The sequence below is a fragment of the Aquarana catesbeiana genome, linkage group LG12 (genome assembly GCF_042186555.1).
Source record: "Aquarana catesbeiana isolate 2022-GZ linkage group LG12, ASM4218655v1, whole genome shotgun sequence".
NCBI classification, from domain to species: domain Eukaryota; kingdom Metazoa; phylum Chordata; class Amphibia; order Anura; family Ranidae; genus Aquarana; species Aquarana catesbeiana.
Genome location: NC_133335.1, coordinates 211,097,452 through 211,116,991, shown reverse-complemented (window position 1 = coordinate 211,116,991; position 19,540 = coordinate 211,097,452). Strand labels below are relative to the sequence as shown.

Genomic DNA, 19,540 nt, shown 5'->3' with positions numbered 1-19,540 from the left:
CCTTTACATCAGATGTCCCCATCTGAGTCCTCCTTTGAATCAAGCATCCCCATCAGAGTCCCCCTTTACATCAAGCATCCTCATCACAGTCCTCCTTTACTTCAGATGTCCCCATTAGAGTCTCCCTTTACATCAGATGTCACCATCAGAGTCCACCCCTCACACTCACAGCAAGTCGATTTCCATCCACCTTCGGACCGGCCGGGATGAGTCAGAGAAACCAGAACTGAAGGCATAGGACCCGCCAATCACTTACCACAGCAAGGAACAATGCTATAGAGGGAGTGTTTCGGGGCGCAGAGCTCAGCGCCCCAAGGACTTTCTAAAGGAAGCCAATAGAGCTTCTTGTTTGCAATCATGTGATTGCAAACACGTCATGCTTCCCATAGCAGCTGTGTGTCCGGCGCCTTGCACACACTTAAAGGGCCATTTTTTTTTTTTTCCAGTGATCGCAGCATGTCATTCTTCCCATACACCTGTGTGTCCGGCGTCCCACACACACTTAAAGGGCCAGTATTTTTTTTTTAAATCTTTAAAATGTTTTTTTTAATAATGAGTAGCTCTTTAGGGGGGCAGCGCCCCTGCACCCTCTATGGGCAGGCCGCCACTGTGCTATATGCTGCACAGAAAGCAGGCAGGAGAGGTAGACATTGACATCTTAAAAAAAAAGGAAAAAAAAAGAAAAAAAAAAACAGAGGAGGGCACCACCACCTAAGTGTAAATAATTTTTTAAAGTGATATTAAAGGCGATTAAAAAAAAAATAAAATGTCGTATTTACCTGCTCTGTGCAATGGTTAAGCGCAGAGCAGCCCTGATCCCCCTCTTCTTGGGTTCTCCACCGGCGATCCTGACCCCTCCCACCTGCTGAGTGCCCACATAGAAAGCCGCTACTCTGTGCCCATCCACACACAAAGTGCAGCACAGCCCCACCCCTGCTCTCTCCTCATTGGCTCACTGGCTATGATTGACAGTGGCAGAAGTAAATGGCTGCTGTCTTAGCCAATGAGGAGGAAGAGACCCGGGAAAGCCACTGCTCTCATGTACATCGCTGGATAGAAATGGGGCTCAGGTAAGTACTGGGGGAGTGCAGGAGGAGAACTGCACACAGAATGCATGAAGACAGAAAAACGTGAGCCTTTACAACGACTTTAAAGTTAATTAAAAATTTAAAATTGCATTCACTGCATAAATATAGTAGCCGGAATATCACCAAGTCCAGATGGGAACATTCTGTGGGTAACCTTTACATTAGCAGAGAGGCGGCCGGGTAAAAGCAGAGTCATGCCTGGAAGGTGCTGGAGGGGGAAGATGGTATCTGTCAATGCTGGAACGGAAGCAACTCTGCTACGGCAGCTCTCTGGTCCACTCGGTATTCCTCATCGGTGACGTCACTACGTCAGCAGGGGGGGGGGCATGGCTATGCATTTCTAGGCTGGACATGCCACTTCCCTAATAGAAAGCAGTTGAGCTGCAAGTTTGAAAATGACTTGCTAAGCTATTGCTAGACTTACCAGGCTTCACACGTTTGTTGCACAATTGCAGCAAGTCCACATTGCATGACTCCAGATCAACTTTCTTTGCAAACATTCTGCAAGTTCTGGTTCAGTTATGTTGTGCAATAGTCATCCCACCACAAACTCACCATGGCACTTTTACTCTTGCTAGTGACTTGCTACAAATTGGAAAAGTGTCAACTAGATATTGTGTTTCAAGTGCTCTGCAAGTGTATAACTTGCCAGGGAAAATTTGCAGAAGTTAACAGACTTACAATTCAACACTGCCACAAATTTGTGGCAAGTTATCCTTGCTATCTGGGTTTGTCAAGCCAGGAGAAAAGGAAAAAGGAAAGACTTCTCAGAGTGTTCCCATCCAGATTTTTTGATATACTTACTACTATATTTATGAAATGTGTGCAATTTTAACTTTTTAATACTCCTTAATAAATGGTTTACACTTAGGTGGCGGTGCCCTCTTCTGTTTGCTTTTTAATATGTGCACTAAGACTCGAGACCTGAGCTGCAATCATCTTTGGTGCTTTGAGAAACAATTGTACTCTGGATACCCATTTTTATTTTATCATTGTGATTTTTAGTCCTCTTTTCATTAGTCTCTCATCGTTTCACAAGTTTTCAACCTTTTTTTTCCCCACCACGATCCAGACATGCCGTACTTCCATTACAAGTATATCTATTCCTTACATCACAGTGCTCCTATTTTCTGCAGCTACTGTTTAAAGATTTCTTTTAGACTTTCATTTTAATTTAGTTTAGCAAAAAATGGCAAAAAAATTAAATCTGTTTTAATAAAAAATCTGTTTTAATAAAAAATAAAATAAGTTCAATCTCTTTCTCGTTACTAAAAATGGGTTAATTTATTTTGTTTGTATTGGAGAGATTTCATGTTACTACCTGTCTTGAAAGGAAATAATGGAAAATGTCACCAACAAGGACACAATAAAAAAAAAAAAAAAAAATGTTTTCTATAAATTGTTAATGTAACATTAAGATAAGAACACAGAAATAGTTGGCACTCAACAGTGCAGGCAGAGGTAAGTATCCACTTTAAGCAATTATTTTTAGTCCAGGTCAGTTTTGCTGAAAGCAGGATGCCAGACAAAAACAACAAGATACAAATTAAAATAGCCCATTAAAAAGAAAAAAACAAAACCAGCTTTTGCTGCAATATTCACTTTCAACCACACGATTTCCCTCACAGTACTTTTTTTTTTTTAATTTCCTAACGCTACATGTCCTCATTCTGATGGCCATCATGATTCATTCAACCCAATTCTCCACTACTGTACAGGGACTGCAAGAGGCTGATACAGGTGAAACTCAGGTATTTATACTATAGGCAAAACTTGTTTTCATTGTGGATAGAGCAAGGAAGGATTATACCACCGTCTGATTTTTTTTTTTACATGTGTGTCTCATTAGAGAGATTTCCCTTCTATTCCCTGCAAAGCAGGGAGAAAAAACAAACATATTTTTAGTAAAAAGCAGCACACATTAACCCTTGATGTTAACCCCTTTCCAGCCAGTGTAATTAGTACAGTGAGAGTGTATAGTATTATCACTGATCCCTGTATTAATGTCACTAGTGATGTCAGTCAGTTTGTCTACCTCCCACCCACTGTATGTTAGTGTGAGATTGCCTGCCGCACTATCCCAGCTCCACTATAAGTCGCTGATCACCGCCATTACTATTTTTTTTTACCCAAAGACAATACATTTAGGCTTAAATTTATGAACAAATTCGATTTTTTATTGGATATGTTTTATAGCAAAAAGTAAAGAGTATTGTTTTTTTTTTTTAATTTTCGGATTTATATATATATATATATATATATATATATATATATATATATATATATATATATATATATATATATATATATATATATATACACACACACACACACAGTTGTGCTCATAAGTTTAAATACCCTGGCAGATTTTATGATTTCTTGGCCATTTTTCAGAGAATATGATGAATGATAACACAAAACTTTTCTTTCACTTATAATTAGTGTTTGGTTGAAGCCATTTATTATCAATCAACTGTGTTTACTCTTTTTAAATCATAATGACAACAGAAACTACCCAAATGATCCTGATCAAAAGTTTACATACCCTGGTGATTTTGGCCTGATAACATGCACACAAGTTGACACAAAGGGGTTTGAATGGCTATTAAAGGTAACCATCCTCACCTGTGATCTGTTTGCTTGTAATTAGTCTGTGTGTATAAAAGGTAAATGTGTTTCTGGTCTCCTGACAGACCCTTGCATCATTCATTCAGTGCTGCACTGACGTTTCTGGATTCTGAGTCATGGGGAAAGCAAAAGAATTGTCAAAGGATCTGTGGAAAAAGGTAGATAAACTGTATAAAACAGGAAAGGGGTATAAAAAGATATCCAAGGAATTGAGAATGCCAATCAGCAGTGTTCAAACTCTAATCAAGAAGTGGAAAATGAGGGGTTCTGTTGAAACCAAAACACGGTCAGGTAAACCAACTAAAATTTTAGCCACAACTGCCAGGAAAAGTGTTCGGGATGCAAAGAAAAACACACAAATAACTTCAGGTGAAATACAGGACTCTCTGAAAACATGTGCTGTGGCTGTTTCAAGATGCACAATACGGAGGCACTTGAAGAAAGATGGGCTGCATTGTCGAGTCGCCAGAAGAAAGTCATTACCATGCAAGTTCCACAAAGTATCCCACTTACACTACGCCAAACAGCACAGAGATAAGCCTCAAACCTTCTGGTACAAAGTAATTTGGAGTGATGAGACTAAAATTGAGCTTTTTGGCCACAACCAGAAAGGCTACATTTGGAGAGGAGTCAAGAAGGCCTATGATGAAATGTACACCATTCCTACTGTGAAACACGGAGGTGGATCGCTGATGTTTTGGGGATGTGTGAGCTACAAAGGGACAGGAAATTTAGTCAAAATTGATGGCAAGATGAATTCAGTATGTTATCAAAAAATACTGGAGGAACATTTGCATTCATCAGCCAGGAAGCTGTGCATGGGATGTACTTGGACATTCCAACATGACAATGATCCAAAACACAAGGCCAAGTTGACCTGTCATTGACTACAGCAGAATAAAGTGAAGGTTCTGGAGTGGCCATCTCAGTCTCCTGACCTCAATATCATTGAGCCACCCTGGGGAGATCTCAAATGTGCAGTTCATGCAAGACAGCCCAAGAATTTACAGGAACTGGAGGCTTTTTGCCAAGAGGAATGGGCAGCTTTACCATCTGAGAAGATAAAGAGCCTCATCCATAAATCTCACAAAAGACTTCAAGCTGTCATTGATGTTAAAGGGTGCAATACACGGTAATAAGAACTGGGGTATGTAAACTTTTTATCAGGGTCATTTGGGTATTTTTTGTTGTTATTATGATTTAAAAAGAGGAAACACAGTTGATTGATAATGGCTTCAGCCAAACACTAACCATGAGTGAAAGAAAAGTTTTTGTGTTATCATTCATATTCTCTGAAAATGGCCAAGAAATCATAAATTCTGCCAGGGTATGTAAACTTATGAGCACAACTGTATATCTCAATACAGATATAGATCTCTCCATATATCTATCTATCTATCTATCTATCTATCTATCTATCTATCTATCTATCTATCTATCTATCTATCTATATATAAATAACCAGGATGATCAAATACCAACAAAAGAAAGCTCTATTTGTGTGAAAAAAAGATATAAATTTCATCTATAGCAGAATACATTTTGCCTTAAATTCAAGTACCACCAAAAGAAAGCTCTATTTATCCTACTTGGGTATCTGGTTAATACTGTTCTATTTTACTGCATATTTTGCTACAAGGGTTATTAGTCCTACTTGTGCTCCGGCACTTTATGGAACATTGCACTGTAAGGAGGGGGGGGGGGTGTTTTTTTGTACTGTCTGTGCTGTTTATAAAAATGTTGAATAAAAATAATCCCCCCCCCCCCAAAAAAAGATTAAAAATTTAATTTGGGTACAGCGTTGCATGACCGCATGATCAGTTAAAGTAGCAAAACATGGTCATGAAGGGGGTAAAACCTTCCAGAGCTTAAGTGGTTAATAGTCTACTGTATATAAATAAAATATTTTATAATATCCCCTCCCCCCTCTCCAAATATAGCTACTATACAAATGTACATATACTGTATCTGTCCATTAATTAAATAGCAGCGCAGTATTGTCTTTATCTCTACCACTCGGGAACACGTTTGCTAGTATTGCCTGTATACCAATTCCGAATTTGGACCTCCAAGTGTCCTCCTCCTCCTCGTACTTTGTACTGTGTTCTCTGCATTTTCTAGCTATTGCTATTCCCAACCAGATGTGAGTCAAACTGCTTACACTGCTTAACACAACTACTCACTTGATAAAGTACTTGATACCATCTGCTGTGTAAGCTTCTTCCCATCCATAAGGGAGGCCTGTAGAGAGAACAGACATAAAGACACATTGATCAGGAATGCTCCCAGGAAAATGGAGGTATGCGGTCATCTTGCTTAACAGCGCCGGAGGAGCGTCTCCGTTAAAGGATGTATCTTAAAGAGAACCAGTCATTTATTCTCGTTCACAATAATTTGAATATTCCTCCTTAAATTATTACAAGAGTCCAGGTACATGGGCTTCAGAAGTAAAGTGATATTAAAGTCTCATTTCTTTTAATTTAAAAATAAGAAGCATGTTATACTTACCTCCTCTGTTGCAGTTGGTTTTGCACAGAGCAGCCCCGATCCTCCTCTTCTCAGGTCCCTCGTCTGAGTTTCTGGTCCCTCCCATCCTGTCAAGTGTCCTCACAGCAAGCAGTTTGCTATGGGGCCACCCGAGCCTAGTCACAGCTCCCTGTGTCCATTCAGACACAGAGCTGTGGGTTGGCCCCGCCCCCTCGCTATCCTCATTGGCTAACTGACTTTGACAGCAGTGGGCGCCAATGGCGCCACTGCTGTGCCTTAGCCAACCAAAAGGGAAAAGTCCCAGACGGCCGAGGCACTCGTGCACATCGCTGGATCGAAATGGGGCTCAGTTAAAGGTTGTAAAGGTTCGTGTTTTTCACCTTAATTCTTTCTTTTTAGTCTCTCTGCCCGGGGTTCTCGGCTGTTGATTGGATAGATTGATAGCAGCGCAGCCATTGGCTCCCGCTGCGGTCAATCAAATCCAATGACGTGAGAGTTGGGGGGGGGGCCCAAGTCCTGCATTCGGCCTCTATGGACGCCAAATGCTAGACTCAGGAGCGCGCCCGCAAGGTAACCCCCCGGGAGAGCGCTTCTACCAGGGGGCTATCTGATTTGGGAAGGAGCCTCAAGAGCCGCCGAGGGACCCCAGGACAGAAGAGTAGGTTCGGGGCCACTCTATGCAAAATGAGCTGCACAGTGGAGGTAAGTATATGTTTTATATTTAAAAAAAACAAAAAAAAAAACTAACCTTTAGTGTCACTAAGTATTAGAGGGGCTGCTGCACACAGAGGGTGTTTTATCTTAATGCATAGAATCCAATAAGATGAAAAGACTTCTGACTTTACAACCACTTTAACAATTTCACTCTGCCCCTGGCGCTTAATTATGGGGATTTATTTTTTTATTTTATCTTGTATATTGGGGATGTGGCACCTTAGCTTACACTGGACTTCATTGTGATTTGCTTCCCACATTTATAACTGACTTTCGCGCTTTGCCTCAATTCACATAGGTTGGACTTGATGGACTTGCGTCTTTCTTTCAACCTCACTTACTCGTACACGTCATGCTGCAAAATTAGCCAGGCAATATTTGAAAAAGGTTTTTAAATGCTTTCTTTTTATGAACTGAACTCAGGGGGTCGTGATACACAAATTGCAAACTAGAGGTTATTTCTCTTCCAGCAGTAACAGAAATACCGAGCCTTGTTAAGAACAAACATTTCATTTTTATGGTATTATTAAAGTGAAAACTTTTTTTCCTCTCCTGATTTAAACCATTTTAACAGAACGAGAGATGCGTCCTTGGAATTGTGTTAAATGTATCCAGTTGCCGCTCATGAACTACGACTGTGCTTGGGTTTTAATGTAGTGGAGTTATTTATTTTGAATGTTCGTTCCTTCAACCTACAGAATGGTAAAAGAGAAAATAGACAAACTTCAGAGAACATGACTTAAAGAATAACCCCACTTTTGTTGAGAAAAAAAAGCAATCCCCTCTGGGTGAATAATGTACATTGCTGGGATTATTAGCAACCTTTGTAGCAGGATCCTACCTTTTGTTGCTGTGAAGAAATAGCTCTTTGCTTCACTGAACTGAACACATACTTATTCTGAATGGGAGTGACTGGGTTCATTATATTTAGCTGATGCACTTTCTGTGTTCTAATGAGGCAATCAGCAGTGTATGCATCCCTTTAGAAATGATTAACCCATGAAGAGTACCTCGCTAAATACTTACATTTTTTATTATAGGGGTGTCTAAGATCTGACCTTAGAGCAGACATCTTGAAAAATGAGTGATCCAATCACATAATTTTTTTTTTCATTCTATACACCAACTGTGTACAGAACCTTTCCAGGCTGCCATATTGCATTGAATTTTACAGAAATTTACAGCACTGCTGACGGAAAAGGAAAGGTTATTTTAAAAAAAAACATTAAAAAACATTAAAGCCTAAGTGCAGCCTAAATAAAAAAAAAAAACACAAAGATGAGCACAACATAACTTACAGTCAGTAGGATGAGTGCCTTGTGCAGATTCTGCCTAGAATGTTGGAAATGTTTTTTTTTTTGGATGGGATTTTTAAAGGCACCAAACGCGACAAAATGAAAAAAAATGATTTCTCATTTTATTGATACAAAACATTTAAAAAACAAGACCATATCATACAAAATTACATATTTTAAGAGCAGACCACTGAATATTGTAGTCATGTGACAATAAGAAAATCAACAACCTTTTTTTATATAAAGCATGGAAGTGTTGACTCGTTTCAACTTCAAAGAGTCTTCATCAGGGGGCAAATAGAATGTTAATTTCTACAATCTGAACATAGAATGCTGTTCCCTTTAGGTAGGCACCATTATCATTTGTTAAATATTTCCGCGCCAGTTTGGATCAACTAATGACAGCCGGCGTAATTTCCCTTTCTTTTTTTACCATTAACGTAAGTTAAAAAAAAAAGGTTTTTCTTTCTTCTTGCGTAGTATACATTTGTACACTAAACATCCTCCCCAATAAGAGCCAGCAGCCAATATTTCACATGACTGTTGGCTCCTAATGTTGGCTGAAATTGCCAGCCAACACCCCCACTGACAAGTTAGAACCAATTAGAGTGGCTCCTGATCAAATGATTGCTATGTCTGATCTGACATAGTGATCACATAAAGACTGTAGGCTATCTTCAACCTGCAGTGTTCATCTGTGGTGCCATCTATTTAATGGGCAAAGGAAAAAGGACAGAAAAGCATCACTCTATGTATAAATGTTTAGAATGATATTTAAGATCACCAAGGAACAGTAGATGCATTTTGGGGGTTGAAAAAGTCTCCCTTCCTCAGGGCTGAATTAGATCAAAAGAATTAAATCTAGACACGAAAAAAAAAAGAAAAATCAGAAACAAGGATAATTTATTACCAATAGTCTCTACAGATATCTTAGGTCTTACATTCGTTACTGCCTCTGGTCAAGAAAGGATTAGGCTGGGTTCACACATGTGCAGTGTGAATTGAAGCTATTTTTGGAGGGTAAGAAGTGCCTCTTCACAAATCTTCCTCAATGTGCACTGCTCGGGGTCCCCCACCACGTCCATACCAGGCTCTTCGGGTATAGTATGGATTCAGAGGGGACAGGTCAGGAAAGAGAGGGGACGAGTGAGCCCCCCCCTCCTGGACCATACCAGGCCACATGCCCTCAACATGAGGGGGGGTGCTTTGGGGCAGGGGGGGCTCTACGCCCCCACCCCAAAGCACCTTGCCCCAGGGCCTCTTCCCAACAACCATGTGGTTGTCAGGGTCTGCGGGCGGTAGGTTATCGGAATCTGGAAGCCCCTTTAACAAGGGGGCCCCCAGATCCCGGCTGGTATGGATTTTGGGGGCAACCCACACCATTTTTAAAAAAAAATGTTGGTGTGGGAGGGTTCCCCTCCGAATCCATACTAGACCCGAAGGGCCTGGTATTGACCTAGGTGGGACCCCACGCCATTTTTTTTCCAACAATTTTTTTTCCAGCTTCCCGGCCCCCTCCTTAGCAACCCGCTTTATACAGTGTTTTAAACAAAAACATAAAACCGCAAAACACATAGAAAATTGCATCACAAACACAACACTTGCGTTTCTGGTACGATTCCATTGAAGTCTATTACACGCAAAACAAGGACAAAAAAAGTCCCCGTCCTTTTCCAAAAATGCACCAGTAGCAAAACGCATAGATGTGAACGCGTACCATAGGAAACCATGTTAAATGGACTGTAATGCATTTCTGCAAACTGCAAAATGCACTAAAAAACACATAGGTGTGAACCTAGGGTTACAGCATTTTTCACACCTGCATAAAACTTTTGCAAAGTGCTGTAGTTCTGAAGTACCTCCAAGGAGAGTAGCTGTGGGTTCTGAACCCAACTAGAGAACCAAAGTTCGATCCCAGGGAGTCAGCATGACCAAACAGGGTAAGGTACACAGGGAGTTCCCAAACAAGAACTAGCCAGGGGATAGAAGGAAGATCTCCTCACTAAAAATTTAGCAAGGTGGAATGGAGACTTGATAGGGGGGGGGGGGGGGGGACGACAAAGCTCAACTCCCATCCATCTGCAAGGACAAAGGCACCCTTGAGGGGTAGCACTAAGGGAGAACTGCTGAAATACCTTGCCTATTCTGAAGCCTCAAAAAGTCACAGAACTAGAGCTGCTCCTAGCTTCCCAGATCCAACAATGCATCACAACAACCTGCAATGCAGGATCTGGATTGCATCTTGGTGCATGGGCCACTCCCCCATGCCCAGAAGCTACCAGTTGGGAAAAGCTGGTCCCCCATGACTACAGTAAACAAGGCTAGTACACAAGGTGTTGTGCAAGTCAGGCTCCAAACTACCTCTCGTCACAGAAAGATCCCTTGTTCCTCCTGGATGGTAGGGTCACACCAGCATTTGTGACTCTCTGTTCTATGGTTCTGCCCTGTAGAATGAACCACTTGTTCTGGAACTCCAGAAAGTAGACCAGGAGACAAGGGTTCTTCAATGGCAAGACCTTCCAGAAGGTGGGAAGAGGAGTTGTCTTAAACCCCAGATCTGGATAACTAACCGCATTGTTGGGAACAATTTAATCCTCAGGAGCAGATAATTCAGACATCTCAAACTTGATCCACAAAAAGCAGAGGAAAGCACCATGTTAGTCTGAGAAGACACTGGAACAAAGGGGGTGCCTTGAAGATGTTGACCACTCAACAACCTTCTGTCGAGAGACGGGTAATTCCCAACATGAGAGCAAAGGACAAGATAGTGAATTTGCTGTAGATTCTTCTACCAAAGAAACATTCTGGTTCAAACTTCCTGACAGCGATAAACATCCAGCCAAATTGCTAAAACATTTAGACCATCAAGAAAACATTGTTCACTTGGGCCTACGACGGCTGTTTTCTCCACCATAATGGGGGTGCCATGAAAAGGCACTAGGGTAAACTCTGGTGTCAACACCCTGAAGAAATCTCAGTGTGTAGGGGTGAGTCAGAGCCATGCAAGTACAGTAATCCATAAGTATGCTTCCTAAGTACTTCCTAGGTACTCCAAGGGTATTTCTGGGGAGGGACTGTGAGGACAGATCTGATGAATACCATTCATTTCTGTTGGACTTACATGTCCCAAAAGAGATAAAACATTTTCTCTGGGAAAGAGAACAGCAGCCAAGTTGTGATTCAGCTTCTGAGACCAAACTAGCACAGGAGCAAGAACAAGGATATTTAAGCCCAGGAGACACCAAGGAGGCAGAGGTAGGTCTGATAACCTGTACAGTGGCACAGGTTGAAGTGGGGGAGCTGAAGAGAGCACTGCATGTAATCCTGAAGGGACATTCTCTGCACCTAAAAGCTTGAAGGGAAAACAATTCAAGAGCTTGAAAGAATGTAAAAACATCCCCACACGTAAAATAGTAGCCCAGCACCTTTATGCCAATGAAGGCTTCTCTGAGGGTCTGGTAGGCTTTTTACCCCAGACCTTGTGGGTGGCTGGGGAACCAGGCTTATGCCGCGTACACACAAGTGGACTTGCCAACGGGCTAAACTCCGTCGGAAAGATTTAGAACATGTTCTATACCTGAGTCCGTCAGAAATGCCGACAGAAAAAGTCCGATGGGGCATACACACGGTCGGAATGTCCGTTCAAAAGCTCCCATCGGACTTTTTCTGTTGTGAAGTCCGGCTATGTGGAAGGCCTAGGTGTACTTACTCCAGAAGTAGGGGGAAGGAGAGGGAAGAGACTTAACCAACCTTTCCCCAGACTTCTTAGGCTGAGGCATGGGGGTTGCCCTGGCCTCCAGTGATATCTTTGATGATAACGGCATATGTTGTCCCTCAAAGACAAGGGAGGCAGGCATTCCTGTCCACATCCAGAGCACTTTGCGCACTTCTATTAAAAACAAGTCCTTATGGGAGACAAGCAGCGATGCTTCCAGCAAGCCATCGCAACTGAAGTGTAAGGCTTCAAACATTTGTGCCCAAAAATTTTTATACAATGATGCCTTACATTGGCCCCAATGCTGGCAATCATTAAAAGCACCCGCAGTCAACCCTACTTGGGAAAAGATGTGCTACTTCTGGGATGTGGTTATTGACTTCCTCTATACTCTAAATAAGGGTACACAATATGTCTGGTTTCCAGTCTGCTCACCAGTAGTTTTGAGTGGAGGAGCTTATGGGCAGAACTTTCCAGTTACTGGGGGCCTTTGTGCAGCCTTATTTTCCATATTTCTATTGACATTGAAATATTTCTAAAAACACACAATTGCTCATAGCAATTTTGAAAAATGTTTGATTCCTAGATGAGGTGTAATGGTTGGATTTCGAGAGAACATCTTTTCTAAATAAGAGTTTAGCACAGTATGCGGTCTGCATGTTCTGTTCATTCACAAGATCTTGCCTAGAAGACGCCTACTGACTAGTCGATAATACTCCACACTGTATAAAAAGGTTGTGTGTTTTTTTTAATGTATGACATAATGACAGGATGTTCCATTTTTCAATCAAAGCATTATTAGTAGCGTACTAGCGTTTGTTTGAAGAGCAACAGCTACAGGGAGAAATATATAGGTTAGGTGACAGAAGGTTCCTGGTAACACAATTCTTCAATGACAAAGGAGAGATGAACTCCCATTCTTTAAGAAAAATGGCAGCAACTGGGGTTTGGCCTGTATTTCTCCACTATTCATAGGCTACGAGTGGTAAAGAATAGAAAAGGGAAAGAACCATTTGTGACTGTGCACATTGATGAGGCTTGTCTACCTTTAGTGTGATCTATTTAGTAAATAAACAGATGCAATGTGGAGGACTAGGACGTTTTAACCTTGAAAGGCTACTAAAAAGAATGTGCCGTGGTTCTGTATACACTTTCTTTACATGTTATTTATTTTATATGCTTAGTAATACAGCCATGGCCAAATGTTTTGAGAATGACACAAATATTAATTTTCACAGTCTCTGCTCCTTTATTTTATTTTTAGATCTTTTTGTCAGATGTTACTATTGTATACTGAAGTATTATTTTTGTATCGCCTTTCTGTGGTAGATTGTTTACTGTTGTTTGTGCTGTAATTCATACATATTATGATTGCTCCACCCTCTTTTACAATGTCTTTTTGTTTATACCTGCCACTGCATAAAATACACCTAATTAATATCTATTTGTTGTTTTTTTTTTTAATTGAAATTGGGCTACTTGATTGTTCTTTTATTTGGAAGTGAAGTGAGTACACCCCTCACATTTTTGTAAATAATTTATTCTACACTTACATTTCAGTTGTATAAAAAGCGCTTGTATGTATAAAAATGGTGGCAGTGGAGTCCTACCGACGCATTTCGTCACACAGGACTTCGTCTGGGGTACTTACCCACTGCAGCCATGCTCCTTTATATAGATGCCAAGACCCCTATGATGAGAATCCAGCTCTTGAAAATTATTTAATTGTTACTTCCGGGTCCGTCAAAATGGCGGACCCGCGTGCGTTCCAGGCCTCTATATGGCTAGTTCATCCTCCTAGGGCATCGCAATGGTCACTTCCGGGTCCGTCAAAATGGCGGACCCGCGTACGTTCCAGGCCTCTACACCGCCTGATGTATCCCAATAGGGCATCACACCACCAAGACTGTGTTTCATTGTGGCCGGAAGTGTGGGCCCGACGTTCGGCCGCAATGACACACAGCCTTGAAGGGGGGTCTCGCGTCTTGAAATGTTTTGGGCATATGAACTGCAGACTTTTTTTCCTCGAGGTATGAATGTTGAGGTAGACATTAATGCCTTCATAGATGAGTCTTAACACATACATGTGGGATATCGGCCCCCTACCGTTTGGCGATCTATATACACTACTTTATGTTATGTTGTACATATTTTTGTCAAAGACTTATCTCATTCTCTCGTTTAAAACATTGTTGTAGAATTTCAGATAATTTTTCCATATACAATGTTTGGTTTACTGTTTATGGCTATCGTGATTGTGTACATATACTCAAGGGGTTAAAGAGTGAGCCATGTGACCTTTGGAGAATCCATCTCTTTTTTCCTTTTTTCTTCAATATATTTTTATTATTTTTGTAGTATGTTTCTCGCGGATTATAAAATACAATTATTGCATACACTCCTCTGGGGTTTCCGGTCTGGTGGGCTGTTGTTCACCACGGGATCCACCTCCTTGTGTTTCTTTTGTTTTGTTTGTTCCAGTCCGGCGCGCGGCTCCCTCTGGGTCATCTGTCTTGTACTTGGGAGTTGCGGCACGCCGGGCGCATGCGCCAGGACGTAGTCGCGCCAGGACGTAGTCGCGTCACTGCTCTGTGCGCATGCGCATTACGAAACTCTACGGAGTACATGATGACATGCACTCCGCAGTTTTAACTATAACGTCGGGCCCACACTTCCGGCCGCAATGACACACAGCCTTGGTGGTGTGATGCCCTATTGGGATAAATCAGGCGGTGTAGAGGCCTGGAACGCACGCGGGTCCGCCATTTTGACGGACCCGGAAGTGACCATTGCGATGCCCTAGGGGGATGAACTAGCCATATAGAGGCCTGGAACGCACGCGGGTCCGCCATTTTGACGGACCCGGAAGTAACAATTAAATGATTTTCAAGAGCTGGATTCTCATCATAGGGGTCTTGGCATCTATATAAAGGAGCATGGCTGTAGTGGGTAAGTACCCCAAACGAAGTCCTGTGTGATGAAACGCATCGGGAGGACTCCACTGCCACCATTTTTATACATACAAGCGCTTTTTATACAACTGAAATGTAAGTGTTTCTCTTTGAATAAACTATATGTTTTTTATGGAATTACACTATATGGCCCCTTCTTCATTCTATGTGGGTTATGTCCGAGGACGTTTTTGACTTCTATATGGAGAAGATTTCTGTGTAAAGGAACTACCAGGATTCCATCTACAGTTCACCTTTGTGGCTCCCCTGGTACTTGCCAGTTGGCAATTCAAGCCTGTTTGACTTGCACAGTATATGCTCTGTGAGTCCCAACTCTCTGGTAAGCCTCCATTCACTTGGGTGGTGGTATTTGCACAATCCTATGTTTCCCCACACTGGATTCTTTTTGAAGGCTTCCAAGAACATATGCTTCAGAGTGCCGCTGAACTTGGGTGATCCATTTGGTATACACCAGCTCTTGGGTCAATTGTCTCTGGAGCACCTTCATCCAATTTTGGGACATTTCTGTCAGCATTTTAGCTGCTTTTGTCACGTGGTGATTATAATTGTTTACACTATGATGGACATTTTTTTCAATGACCTATCATCTTATATGGATATGCACTGACTGGTTTAGGTATTTGTCAACAGCATAATTTTATTTTACATCCATTTGTATTTCTTCATCATTACTAGCGCTAACCAATTTTATATATATTTGATTTACTAGCAAAATTTCCATTTGCGGTGTTAGCTGCTTGCAATTGAGAGTAAGCGCATGGTCTTTTTGTTTTTTTTTGACTATAGGCAAGACTTGTCTTTGTACTCCTCACCTGGTTGCCGCCAAACAAGCTTGACACTATGTGAACCAAATAAGTTTATCTTGGTCTCATCAGACCACAGGACATGGTTCCAGTAATCCATGTCCTTAGTCTGCTTGTCTTCAGCAGACTGTTTGCGGACTTTCTTTTGCATCATCTTTAGAAGAGGCTTCCTTCTGGGATGACAGCCATGCAGACCAATCTGATGCAGTGTGCGACGTATGGTCTGAGCACTGACAGACTGACCCTCCACCCCTTCAACCTCTGCAGAAATGCTGGCAGCACTCATTCATCTATTTCCCAAAGACAACCTCTGGATATGACGCTGAGCACGTGTACTCAACTTCTTTGGTCGACCATGGCGAGGCCTGTTCTGAGTGGAACTTGTCCTGTTAAACCGCTGTATGGTTTTGGCCACCTTGCTGCAGCTCAGTTTCAGGGTTTTGGAAATCTTCTTATAGCCTAGGCCATCTTTATGTAGAGCAACAATTCTTTTTTTGTCTACTGGCCTGCACAGAGTCCTGACCTCAACCCCGATAGAACACCTTTTGGATGAATTGGAGCGGAGACTGCGAGCCAGGCCTTTTCTCCAACATCAGTGTCTGACCTCACAAATGCACTTCTGGAAGAATGGTCAAACATACCCATAGACACACTCCTAAACCTTGTGGACAGCCTTCCCGGAAGAGGTGAAGCTGTTATAGCTGCAAAGGGTGGGCCAACTCAATATTGAACCCTACGGACTAAGACTGGGATGCCATTAAAGTTCATGTGCGTGTAAAGACAGGCATCCCAATACTTTTGGTATTATAGTGTATACAAAACTACTATACATTCCCTTTGAGGGCACTAGAAGAAAGGACTAGCTTTTTTTCCATGTTACAGGCTAAAATCTTTATAAAACTTTTGCATTCAAATAGCTAATCATTCCACCTATTGGCTTCTATAATTTACTTGTTAGCCTGGAATGGCTTGAGGAATGAATCCAGCAACACAAGAAAATTTATAGTTAAATTATTGCTAAATATTTGACTGACCTCTAAAAAAAAAAGTCTTTAATTTCTCAGCAGAGACATAAACATTAGAACTTATCACAGGCATTGTGCTGCTACCAACGTTGATATAGAGCACCATGGCAACAGCTGAGGTCTGACATTGAGAGAAGGTGAGCGGCAGAGTGTCGCTTCGCGTCATTTGGCTTCCATGCTTCACAATCAACCTTCATGCATTTATAGAACAAAATGACTCATTACTACCAATGGCTTTTAAGAAAAATATTAAAAACTTATAAGTAATTAAACAACTGGAGGCAGTTAATTTGAAATGAACAGATTGGCCTTGCAGCTATAAATATATAGCAACAATAACCAAAATGGTGACACTGGGCAGCTATTGCTTTAGTATCCGTTATCAGTAATCTATCAAAAGAAGGTGCATTTTGGTAGATGCAAGAATTACGATTCATGCTTTCCAACAGTGGGAAAAATAATAGAGCAGAATGAAGGGGGTGTGGCTTTAACAGAAAAAGGTGGGGCTTCACTTTATCAAAAATTTGGCAAACATAGGCAATGTTACCTAACATTGTATTTGTGCTCTAGAGTCTAGCTCCACTAGAACTACCATAATGGTCTCCGAAATATAAAAATGTCTAGGACTCAAAAATTTGCAACCACAAAAGTCCCAAAGTGGAACTAAAGCCTAAAAAAAAAAAAAAAAAATAGTAAGCAGACAGGTTCATTATTGCAGGAGAGACATGCAGAATCACAGTGACTGAATTATAGCACAGTAACTGCACTCCTGCGCATAAGTGGGAGTGACATCAGCCAATCAAGATGGCCGAAGACTGGCACCTGGAGGAAGCCAAGGAGAAGATACCACGCTCGCGAAGAAGTCTGCTGGCCATCTCTTTCTACAACTTCTTGGATTACCTGCATGCTTTGCAGCTTCTCCCCAGCTGTTTACTTTCGATTTCTAGAAACTACATGTCCCATGGTACCTTGCTGCCTGCAAGCAGTGATTCCTGTACTGATTCCGCCTCTTAAAAACTCCTCCTCTCAGCACCTCTGTAGTTCAGAAGGTCAGCTCTGTGAAATGTGTGACACAGCAGTGCCTACTCACAGGACATCAGAGTTCAAGAATGTAAATGTGTGAGTATCTTCATAAAGTAAGTTTACAATGTTTTAGATTGCTCAGATTATTAGGAGAAGGCTAGAAATCATTTAAATACTACGTGGAAATGAATATATGATTTTACATTTGGACCATACATACACATTAAAGTGGTTCTAAAGCCTCACTTTTTTTTTTACCTTAATGCATTCTATCCATTAAAGTGTTTGTTACCCTAGCATTTCATATTCCTGATCTGTGCCTACTGTACCATGTACTTGTATGGAAAAATATTCTATTTATATTGCTTCCTTTGTGTGAAATCCCGCCAGTCCCTCTGCTTTCCTATTAGAAACTGACCACACTAAGCAGGAGGGAACACCGTGGTCAGTTCTCTAGCCATGCTAGTTGTTACAAGAAAAGGCATCCCCGGTGGATGATTTCCACTCTATTCCTGTTCTGGTGACAACTTAAAAATTTAGATTTCACCTCACTTTCAACCCTGGTCAACCCAATATTTAAACAAAATATATAAAGGTAAAATTTGGGGGGTTATTCTCCCGAACTTAAAAAAAAAATAAATAAATAAATAAAATCAACAACTTTGTATACACTTAAACCACATCAGGTCTTACACCTACATACCCTTTATTTTTACATTTCTGCTTTGGTTCTGTTTATTTGCCAATAACTTTCTCACTTATGATAACAAAGTAAGATACAATATCTATTGTTTGTGCAATTTTTTTACATTTTTATTTTTATGCAATCCATAGACAAAAATGTAACAAATAAACTTTTCTTTTAATTTGTGTTAGTTTAAAAATGTTACTGTAGATAAAAAACATAGAATTTATGAAATAATTTGCCCTGTTTAAAATTACACATACATACCTTAATAAACAATAAGTTATTTACAAATAAAGGCATTTTCTTTTCAATTTTTCAAAACAAAATTAAAGCGGTTGTATAGTCTTTTTTTTTTACTTTTACCTACAGGTAAGCCTATAATAAGGCTTACCTGTAGGTAAAAAAAATATCTCCTAAACCTTTACGGTTTAGGAGATATTCCCCTTGCTATGCGCCGCTGACTGCAGCGGCGCATGCGCACAGGGGATTCTCGGCTGAAGCCCGGCAGCTGCCGGACCTTGCCGAGTAAGAAATCTCCCGCGTGCATGCGCGGGAGTGATGACATCGCGGCTCCAGCCACTCACAGCGCTGGAACCGCGATACCCGGAAGACACGCCGAGGCAACATGACAGCTCCCTCGGCGTGGACCAGGTAAGATACTGACGCCTCGTTCTAAGGTAAGTATTTCATAATGAGCTAGTATGCGGTGCATACTAGCTCATTATGCCTTTTGCTTTACAGGGTTAAAAAAAAAAAAAAAAATTGCGGGTATACAACCGCTTTAAGAAAAAAAAAGTTCTAATATTAATGGTTAGAAAAACAAGAAATAAATTAGAAGGAATATAATAGCTAAGAGGAGAATGGGAAGGAGTCATATGATGTCCTCCAAGGATTGGGCCATGCTCCGGACCGATCTGTCACCTGCTGTGTCCATCGGACACGGCCGATGAAAGATCACTATACCGACCCGCTACCAGTACCATGTGATCACTGTGGCCAATCACAGCAGATCACATGACAACTGTTCACAATGAAAGGCTTTGGTTCATGCCTTTCATTGTGTACTATTGTGATGAGCTCTGTGATTGGTCACAGTGATCAC

At 41.2% G+C, this 19,540-nt stretch overlaps 1 protein-coding gene across 4 annotated transcripts in view; it reads right to left on the bottom strand.

Annotated features, from left to right (window-relative positions):
* Nucleotides 1–19,540, bottom strand: part of STXBP4 (syntaxin binding protein 4) — a 259,435-nt gene that overhangs the window by 39,591 nt on the left and 200,304 nt on the right. For all 4 annotated transcript variants that reach the window (XM_073606628.1, XM_073606627.1, XM_073606626.1 and 1 more), the window contains exon 16: nucleotides 5,900–5,957. In XM_073606628.1, coding sequence (XP_073462729.1) covers nucleotides 5,900–5,957 — 58 coding nt within the window. The remainder of the gene's footprint in view (nucleotides 1–5,899; nucleotides 5,958–19,540) is intronic.